At 44.0% G+C, this 10,000-nt stretch overlaps 1 protein-coding gene across 1 annotated transcript in view; it reads right to left on the bottom strand.

Moving 5' to 3' along the window:
* acta2 (actin alpha 2, smooth muscle) overlaps positions 1-10,000 on the bottom strand; it is a 13,227-nt gene that overhangs the window by 1,195 nt on the left and 2,032 nt on the right. The window contains exons 2-8 of the mRNA XM_044336931.1: positions 8,472-8,651; positions 7,197-7,325; positions 6,988-7,098; positions 2,878-2,962; positions 2,540-2,701; positions 2,249-2,440; positions 1,078-1,259 (exon numbers count right to left, since the gene is read on the bottom strand). Coding sequence (XP_044192866.1) covers positions 1,078-1,259; positions 2,249-2,440; positions 2,540-2,701; positions 2,878-2,962; positions 6,988-7,098; positions 7,197-7,325; positions 8,472-8,600 — 990 coding nt within the window. The 5' untranslated portion in view covers positions 8,601-8,651. The remainder of the gene's footprint in view (positions 1-1,077; positions 1,260-2,248; positions 2,441-2,539; positions 2,702-2,877; positions 2,963-6,987; positions 7,099-7,196; positions 7,326-8,471; positions 8,652-10,000) is intronic.

Below are 10,000 nucleotides of genomic sequence, written 5' to 3'. Positions count from 1 at the left end.
CCTTCATCACATTATTAACAGGAACATTTAGTGTATCAGCAGCAAAATGTCAGATATTCAGTTTACTGTCATAAAGGACTAAAGAAACCAGAAAATATTCACATTTAAGAAGCTGCAATCAGAGAATTTGTACTTTTTCTTCTTAAAAAATGACTCCAGACGATTCATTTCTTATAATAATAGTTGGCAACTAATCAATGAATCGACTAATTGTTTCAGGTTTGCTCCACATGTCGCCTGCTTCTCTTCGTTAGCAAGTTCAACCGCTGCGGCCAGACTTAAGCAGTTAGCTCCTGTTAGGGTGAGTTTATCTGTAGAGCACACATACAAAATCACAAAGTCACAGTCTGTGGTTAACAGTACAGTCTGTGCTGTTAACCACAGACTGTACGTACAGACTGTGCTGTTAACCTTTTCCTCTGCTCCGCTCACGTTCACGTCATGTTTCCGCCGCTCTCTCTGCACTCACGCAACTACACACACATGCACTGCCTTATTCCTTAATGGAGCTACGGGAGCTAACGTTACGCCACTCTTCTACCTTTCAGGTAGAACAAAGAGAGGGAGGATGACTAAAAAAAATCCACAGTAACGTTATTGTGCGAGTGAAAATCATAAGTAGCTTGTTGAGATGAATGATGGTCTGGAATAGTAGCAGCGGCGGTGCTGAATGAATACTGAGGAAACACTGATCTTTATTTATTTATCTTAACAAGGTTGCACATGCTACCTTCCTAGCTGGCTAACTAGCTAGGTGGGGTTGTGAGCTTTGGTTACTAATCAGCACAAAGAGACAGTGTTAGCATCAGCAGCTAATGTTAGCTGGTTACATTTTAAATCTAAAAGTGTTCATCAGAGAAAGACTCAGGCCAACAGGAACTAGCTGCTAACGCTAGCTCTTCAGCGTGATGCTGAGTAATGACCGCTGCGTAGCATGTGTAGCCTGGAGAAGCTAAGCTAAGCCTTTGCTGGGTTGATTCACAATCATGTTAGCATTGCTGTAGCTAATAGAAGCTAACTGGCCAAATGTGGTAAATATAGTTTTGAGATAAAAAATTCTTCATAATAATGAGTCACCTTGATCTTCATGGTGCTGGGAGCCAGCGCGGTGATCTCCTTCTGCATGCGGTCAGCGATACCCGGGTACATGGTGGTTCCTCCGGACAGAACGTTGTTGGCGTACAGGTCCTTACGGATGTCAATGTCACACTTCATGATGCTGTTGTAGGTCGTCTCATGGATACCTGCCGACTCCATACCTGCAGGACACGACGAGATGGGTGAGACAGACAGGTAGACAGACAGGTAGACAGACAGGAGACAGACAGGAACAGGGAGGAGACAGACAGGTAGACAGACAGGTAGACAGACAGGAGACAGACAGGAACAGGGAGGAGACAGACAGGTAGACAGACAGGTAGATAGACATGTAGATAGACAGGTAGACAGACAGGAGACAGACAGTTGGACAGACAGGAGACAGACATGTAGATAGACAGTTGGACAGACAGGAGACAGACAGCTGGACAGACAGGTAGACAGACATGTAGATAGACAGGTAGACAGACAGGAGACAGACAGTTGGACAGACAGGAGACAGACAGGTAGATAAACAGGTAGACAGACAGGTAGACAGACAAGTAGATAGACAGTTGGACAGACAGGAGACAGACAGGTAGACAGGGAGGAGACAGACAGGTAAACAGACAGGTAGATAGACAGTTGGACAGACAGGTAGACAGACATGTAGATAGACAGGTAGACAGGCAGGAGACAGACAGGTGGACAGACAGGAGACAGACAGTTGGACAGACAGGTAGATAAACAGGTAGACAGACAGTTGGACAGACAGGAGACAGACAGTTGGACAGACAGGTAGATAAACAGGTAGATAGACAGTTGGACAGACAAGAGACAGACAGGTAGACAGACAGGTAGATAGACAGGTAGATAGACAGTTGGACAGACAGGAGACAGACAGGAGACAGACAGGTAGATAGACAGTTGGACAGACAAGAGACAGACAGGTAGACAGACAGGTAGACAGACAGGTAGATAGACAGTTGGACAGACAAGAGACAGACAGGTAGACAGACAGGTAGACAGACAGGTAGATAGACAGTTGGACAGACAGGAGACAGACAGGTAGACAGACAGGTAGATAGACAGGTAGACAGGCAGGAGACAGACAAGAGACAGACAGGTAGACAGACAGGTAGACAGACAGGTAGATAGACAGGTGTCTGACCGATGAAGGAGGGCTGGAACAGCGTCTCGGGGCAGCGGAACCTCTCGTTGCCGATGGTGATGACCTGTCCGTCAGGCAGCTCGTAGCTCTTCTCCAGAGAGGACGAGGTGGCCGCCGTCCCCATCTCGTTCTCAAAGTCCAGAGCGACGTAGCACAACTTCTCCTTGATGTCCCGCACAATTTCTCTCTCGGCTGCAGAGAGACAGGAACACAGAGAGACAGACGGGTTCAGAGACGCTTCACGGTCTGCGTGTGACGCTCAGAGAGACGTGGCGGGGAGCGGTGTCGTACCGGTGGTGACGAAGCTGTAGCCTCGCTCAGTCAGGATCTTCATGAGGTAGTCGGTGAGGTCGCGGCCCGCCAGGTCCAACCTCATGATGGCGTGAGGCAGAGCGTAGCCCTCGTAGATCGGCACGTTGTGGGTGACGCCGTCGCCGGAGTCCAGGACGATACCTGCACACACACACACACACACACACACACACACACACACACACACACACACATTCACAGGCAGACAGACAGGCAGACAGGTAGGACGACAGGTAGGAGAAGGAGGGTTAAATGAATGAATCGTGGAAAAAACTAAAAGTACACCAGGAGGAGAAAAGGGAGGCGTGTGGACCAACCTGTGGTACGCCCAGAGGCGTACAGGGACAGGACGGCCTGGATGGCCACGTACATGGCGGGAACATTAAAGGTCTCGAACATGATCTACAAACAAACACACACAGTTTAAACCTGCAGAAAGTCCATGTGTCAAACATTCACGTAACGTAAGTCCAACGTTCACTCTGCTGCTGGGAAACATCTGCCTCTTTATGTTCTGACTTTATACTGTAGGACACTGTGGTGTGGCGTAGTATAGCGTAGTATAGCGTAGTATAGCGTAGTATAGTGTAGTATAGCGTAGTATAGCGTAGTATAGTGTAGTATAGCGTAGTATAGTGTAGTATAGTGTAGTATAGCGTAGTATAGTGTAGTATAGCGTAGTATAGCGTAGTATAGTGTAGTATAGCGTAGTATAATGTAGTATAGTATAATATGTAGTATAGTGTAGTATAGCATGGTATAATGTATAGTATAATATGTAGTATAGTGTAGTATAGCGTAGTATAGTGTAGTATAGCGTAGTATAGCGTAGTATAGTGTAGTATAGCGTAGTATAGCGTAGTATAGTGTAGTATAGCGTAGTATAGCGTAGTATAGCGTAGTATAGTGTAGTATAATGTAGTATAGTATAATATGTAGTATAGTGTAGTATAGCATGGTATAATGTATAGTATAATATGTAGTATAGTGTAGTATAGCGTAGTATAGCGTAGTATAGCGTAGTATAGCGTAGTATAGCGTAGTATAATGTAGTATAGTGTAGAATAGTGTAGTATAGCGTAGTATAGCGTAGTATAGCGTAGTATAGCGTAGTATAATGTAGTATAGTGTAGTATAGCGTAGTATAGCGTAGTATAATGTAGTATAGCGTAGTATAGCGTAGTATAGCGTAGTATAGCGTAGTATAATGTAGTATAGTGTAGTATAGCGTAGTATAGCGTAGTATAATGTAGTATAGTGTAGTATAGCGTAGTATAGCGTAGTATAATGTAGTATAGTGTAGTATAGCGTAGTATAGCGTAGTATAGTGTAGTATAGCGTAGTATAGTGTAGTATAGTGTAGTATAGCGTAGTATAATGTAGTATAGTATAATATGTAGTATAGTGTAGTATAGCATGGTATAATGTATAGTATAATATGTAGTATAGTGTAGTATAGCACAGTATAGTATAATATGTAGTATAGTGTAGTATAGCGTAGTATATCATAGTATAGTGTAGTATAGTATAATATGTAGTATACAATAGTATAGTGTAGTATAGCATGGTATAGTGTAGTATAGCGTAGTATACAATAGTATAGTGTAGTATGATATAATATGCAGTATAGTGTTGTATAGCATAGTATAGTATAATATGTAGTACAGTCGTATTATGTCGTATTATGTGTTGTATAGTGCAGTATAATGTAGTATAGTGTAGTATAGTGTAGTATAATGTAGTATAGTATTATATGTTGTATAGTGCAGTATAATGTAGTACAATGTGTAGTACAGTGTAGTCCAGTGTAGTATAACGTGTAGTCCAGTGTAGTATAACGTGTAGTACAGTGTAGTCCAGTGTAGTATAACGTGTAGTACAGTGTAGTCCAGTGTAGTATAATGTGTAGTACAGTGTAGTCCAGTGTAGTATTATGTGTAGTCCAGTGTAGTGTAACGTGTAGTACAGTGTAGTCCAGTGTAGTATTATATGTAGTACAGTGTAGTCCAGTGTAGTATAATGTGTAGTACAGTGTAGTGTAACGTGTAGTACAGTGTAGTCCAGTGTAGTATTATATGTAGTACAGTGTAGTCCAGTGTAGTAAAATGTGTAGTCCAGTGTAGTGTAACGTGTAGTACAGTGTAGTCCAGTGTAGTATAACGTGTAGTGCAGTGTAGTGTAACGTGTAGTACAGTGTAGTCCAGTGTAGTATAATGTGTAGTACAGTGTAGTCCAGTGTAGTGTAACGTGTAGTCCAGTATAGTATAATGTGTAGTACAGTGTAGTATAATGTGTAGTACAGTGTAGTGTAACGTGTAGTACAGTGTAGTCCAGTGTAGTATTATGTGTAGTCCAGTGTAGTGTAACGTGTAGTACAGTGTAGTATTATGTGTAGTCCAGTGTAGTATTATGTGTAGTCCAGTGTAGTGTAACGTGTAGTACAGTGTAGTATTATGTGTAGTCCAGTGTAGTATTATGTGTAGTCCAGTGTAGTGTAACGTGTAGTACAGTGTAGTCCAGTGTAGTATTATGTGTAGTACAGTGTAGTGTAACGTGTAGTACAGTGTAGTCCAGTGTAGTATTATGTGTAGTCCAGTGTAGTATTATGTGTAGTCCAGTGTAGTGTAACGCGTAGTACAGTGTAGTATTATGTGTAGTCCAGTGTAGTATTATGTGTAGTCCAGTGTAGTATTATGTGTAGTCCAGTGTAGTATTATGTGTAGTCCAGTGTAGTGTAACGCGTAGTCCAGTGTAGTATTATGTGTAGTCCAGTGTAGTATTATGTGTAGTCCAGTGTAGTGTAACGTGTAGTACAGTGTAGTCCAGTGTAGTATTATGTGTAGTCCAGTGTAGTGTAACGTGTAGTACAGTGTAGTACAGTGTAGTATTATGTGTAGTACAGTGTAGTATTATGTGTAGTCCAGTGTAGTATAATGTATAGTACAGTGTAGTGTAACGTGTAGTCCAGTGTAGTCCAGTGTAGTATTATGTGTAGTCCAGTGTAGTATTATGTGTAGTACAGTGTAGTCCAGTGTAGTATTATGTGTAGTACAGTGTAGTCCAGTGTAGTATTATGTGTAGTCCAGTGTAGTATAATGTGTAGTACAGTGTAGTATTATGTGTAGTCCAGTGTAGTATTATGTGTAGTCCAGTGTAGTGTAACGTGTAGTACAGTGTAGTCCAGTGTAGTATTATGTGTAGTACAGTGTAGTCCAGTGTAGTATAACGTGTAGTACAGTGTAGTATAACGTGTAGTACAGTGTAGTCCAGTGCAGTATAATGTGTAGTCCAGTGTAGTATAACGTGTAGTACAGTGTAGTCCAGTGTAGTATTATGTGTAGTCCAGTGTAGTATAATGTGTAGTACAGTGTAGTCCAGTGCAGTATAATGTGTAGTCCAGTGTAGTATAATGTGTAGTACAGTGTAGTCCAGTGTAGTATTATGTGTAGTACAGTGTAGTCCAGTGTAGTATAACATGTAGTGCAGTGTAGTATTATGTGTAGTCCAGTGTAGTATAATGTGTAGTCCAGTGTAGTGTAACGTGTAGTACAGTGTAGTCCAGTGTAGTATTATGTGTAGTACAGTGTAGTCCAGTGTAGTATTATGTGTAGTCCAGTGTAGTATAACATGTAGTGCAGTGTAGTATTATGTGTAGTCCAGTGTAGTATTATGTGTAGTCCAGTGTAGTATAATGTGTAGTCCAGTGTAGTATAATGTGTAGTCCAGTGTAGTATTATGTGTAGTCCAGTGTAGTATTATGTGTAGTCCAGTGTAGTATAACATGTAGTGCAGTGTAGTATTATGTGTAGTCCAGTGTAGTATAACATGTAGTGCAGTGTAGTATTATGTGTAGTCCAGTGTAGTATTATGTGTAGTCCAGTGTAGTATTATGTGTAGTCCAGTGTAGTATAACATGTAGTGCAGTGTAGTATTATGTGTAGTCCAGTGTAGTATAACATGTAGTGCAGTGTAGTATTATGTGTAGTCCAGTGTAGTATTATGTGTAGTCCAGTGTAGTATAATGTGTAGTCCAGTGTAGTATAATGTGTAGTCCAGTGTAGTATTATGTGTTGTCCAGTGTAGTATTATGTGTAGTCCAGTGTAGTATAACATGTAGTGCAGTGTAGTATTATGTGTAGTCCAGTGTAGTATAACATGTAGTGCAGTGTAGTATTATGTGTAGTCCAGTGTAGTATAACATGTAGTGCAGTGTAGTATTATGTGTAGTCCAGTGTAGTATTATGTGTAGTCCAGTGTAGTATTATGTGTAGTCCAGTGTAGTATAATGTGTAGTCCAGTGTAGTATAATGTGTAGTCCAGTGTAGTATTATGTGTTGTCCAGTGTAGTATTATGTGTAGTCCAGTGTAGTATAATGTGTAGTACAGTGTAGTACTGTGTAGTATTATGTGTAGTACTGTCGGTGTACCTGCGTCATCTTCTCCCTGTTGGCTTTGGGGTTGAGAGGAGCTTCAGTCAGCAGGGTGGGATGTTCCTCTGGAGCCACTCGCAGCTCGTTGTAGAAGGAGTGATGCCAGATCTGACCAATCACAGAGCAGATAATAGTCGTTATGACCACATGAGGATATTTATTGATCCGTTCATGTGTTGTTATAGATATGAGGATGTGTGAGGAACCTTCTCCATGTCGTCCCAGTTGGTGATGATGCCGTGTTCGATGGGATATTTCAGGGTGAGGATTCCTCTCTTACTCTGAGCCTCGTCCCCCACATAGCTGTCCTTCTGCCCCATACCCACCATCACTCCCTGAGAGAGAGACGGGTCAGAGAGAGAGAGACAGGTCAGAGAGAGGGAGACGGGTCAGACGGGTCAGAGAGAGGGAGACGGGTCAGAGAGAGAGAGACAGGTCAGACGGGTCAGAGAGAGAGAGACGGGTCAGAGAGAGGGAGACAGGTCAGAGAGAGGGAGACGGGTCAGAGAGAGGAGACGGGTCAGAGAGAGAGACGGGTCAGAGAGAGGAGACGGGTCAGAGAGAGAGACGGGTCAGAGAGAGAGACGGGTCAGAGAGAGGAGACGGGTCAGAGAGAGGGAGACGGGTCAGAGAGAGGGAGACGGGTCAGAGAGAGGAGACGGGTCAGAGAGAGGGAGACGGGTCAGAGAGAGGAGACGGGTCAGAGAGAGGGAGACGGGTCAGAGAGAGGGAGACGGGTCAGAGAGAGAGACGGGTCAGAGAGAGAGACGGGTCAGAGAGAGGGAGACGGGTCAGAGAGAGAGAGACGGGTCAGAGAGAGGGAGACGGGTCAGAGAGAGAGAGACGGGTCAGAGAGAGGGAGACGGGTCAGAGAGAGGAGACGGGTCAGAGAGAGAGAGACGGGTCAGAGAGAGGGAGACGGGTCAGAGAGAGGAGACGGGTCAGAGAGAGGGAGACGGGTCAGAGAGAGGGAGACGGGTCAGAGAGAGAGACGGGTCAGAGAGAGAGACGGGTCAGAGAGAGGGAGACGGGTCAGAGAGAGGGAGACGGGTCAGAGAGAGGAGACGGGTCAGAGAGAGAGAGACGGGTCAGAGAGAGAGAGACGGGTCAGAGAGAGGGAGACGGGTCAGAGAGAGGGAGACGGGTCAGACGGGTCAGAGAGAGGAGACAGGTCAGAGAGAGAGAGACGGGTCAGAGAGAGAGAGACGGGTCATAGAGAGAGAGACGGGTCAGAGAGAGAGAGACGGGTCATAGAGAGAGAGACGGGTCAGAGAGCGAGAGACGGGTCAGACGGGTCAGAGAGAGGGAGACGGGTCATAGAGAGAGAGAGACGGGTCATAGAGAGAGAGAGACAGGTAGTTCATGTAACAGCATTTCCATGAATCCTAAAGAAACAATGTTGTGAATGTTTGTTTGCGGCTGTTATCGGTAGCGTTAGCATTAGCATCAGCCTGTCTGTGTGCGGACCAATCAGCTGTCACCTGGTGGCGGGGTCGGCCCACAATGGAGGGGAAGACGGCTCTGGGGGCGTCGTCTCCGGCGAACCCGGCCTTACAGAGACCGGATCCATTATCACAGACCAGAGCGGTGCTCTCCTCATCATCACACATGACTGCAGGGGGCGCTGTGGGCGAGCAACAACTCTACGACACCGAGTCACACTGCGGGGACAGAAGAAGAAAGAACCACGTCATTATAAAACTCCATTACCCAGAAACCCCTGCAGGTGGCCTTCAGCACTGTCAAGTTAAAACCTTGATTGTTAGATTTATGATCCCCGAACATGAACGATGTACACATTACATCATTCATACAGTCATTAACACGTATAAAACATGGCCACAAGTATGTGGACAACTGAACGTTCCATCACTGCATGTTTTTATTTATTGTTTACTGTTTGTTTGTATAGGGTCGGGTATGTAGCATGCAGCGAGACTGCAGCGTCTTAAAAAGGCCTTAAATACATAAAACTCACCAACAAAGTATACAATAACAGTATCATATGGATCAATCATAATAGTAATAGTATTTCTACACTGTAGTATTAAATATAATCATATATTTCTGATGATTTAATAAGAGTCAAACAGGAAGAGTTCAGACAAACACAAAAATACAAATATCAATCTAAAGTTGCAGCTTTGACAGAAAACTGTTCCTGCAGGACGCAGAAAAAGTAACGAATCAGAAAGCTTCTTGTGCAGCTGCTGACAACAAACACTGACATTCATTCTGAGGGACTGAAGGTGTGTCCGCATACTTTTGGCCATATAAACTGTCGTATCCAGACTAGTGAGTCAGGAGGTTTCACAGCAGCCACAAGGATGAAAGTGTAAAAACTTGATTTTGGTGATGTGCAACATCCACATCACCAAAATTGGAATTGTGAGGTTCTCACGTGACAGCAGTGACATCACCCCCCCCCCCCCCCCCCCCCCCCCCCCCCCTCCCCTCCTCCCCAGAGCACTACTACTGTCCTTTACTGAATGAACAAAGCACTCTGGGAAAACTTCCTAATTAGGGCATGAAGCTGCGTCCTGCTCTCTCTCTCCCTGTGTCCACTCTACCTCGCTCTCTCTCCATCTGTCCTCCCTCGTCTCTCTTCATCGCTCCCTCGCCCTCCTCACGCTCACACTCACATCACTTTAGACCATATTTAGTCATGAAATTTAGGAATCAAATATTTATCTGATTTTTCTGCCAGCAGGAGCCTGAGTGAGTGCGTGGGTTCATTCTGCCCTCAGTTCTGTCTCACAGTAAAGTCTGCAGTTTGTTCAACATTTGTGGTTTTGGGAGATTTTATATATATTTGCAGTCTTTGTTTGTTTATATAAAGTTTATTCAGGAGTAGATTTTTAAATGTAAGTCTGCTGTTGTTACTCCTGAAAGCACACGTGTGTAAAAACGAACCGTGACAGTTGTGAACCTGCTGACAGCATCATTTAAACAGAGAACTGGATTATAAAGTATAAACTGGTGTTTTTCTATCATGTGCAGACTCGACCCA

The sequence above is a fragment of the Thunnus albacares genome, chromosome 20 (assembly GCF_914725855.1).
Source record: "Thunnus albacares chromosome 20, fThuAlb1.1, whole genome shotgun sequence".
Lineage (NCBI taxonomy): Eukaryota > Metazoa > Chordata > Actinopteri > Scombriformes > Scombridae > Thunnus > Thunnus albacares.
This window is presented reverse-complemented; position numbering and strand designations above follow the sequence as displayed.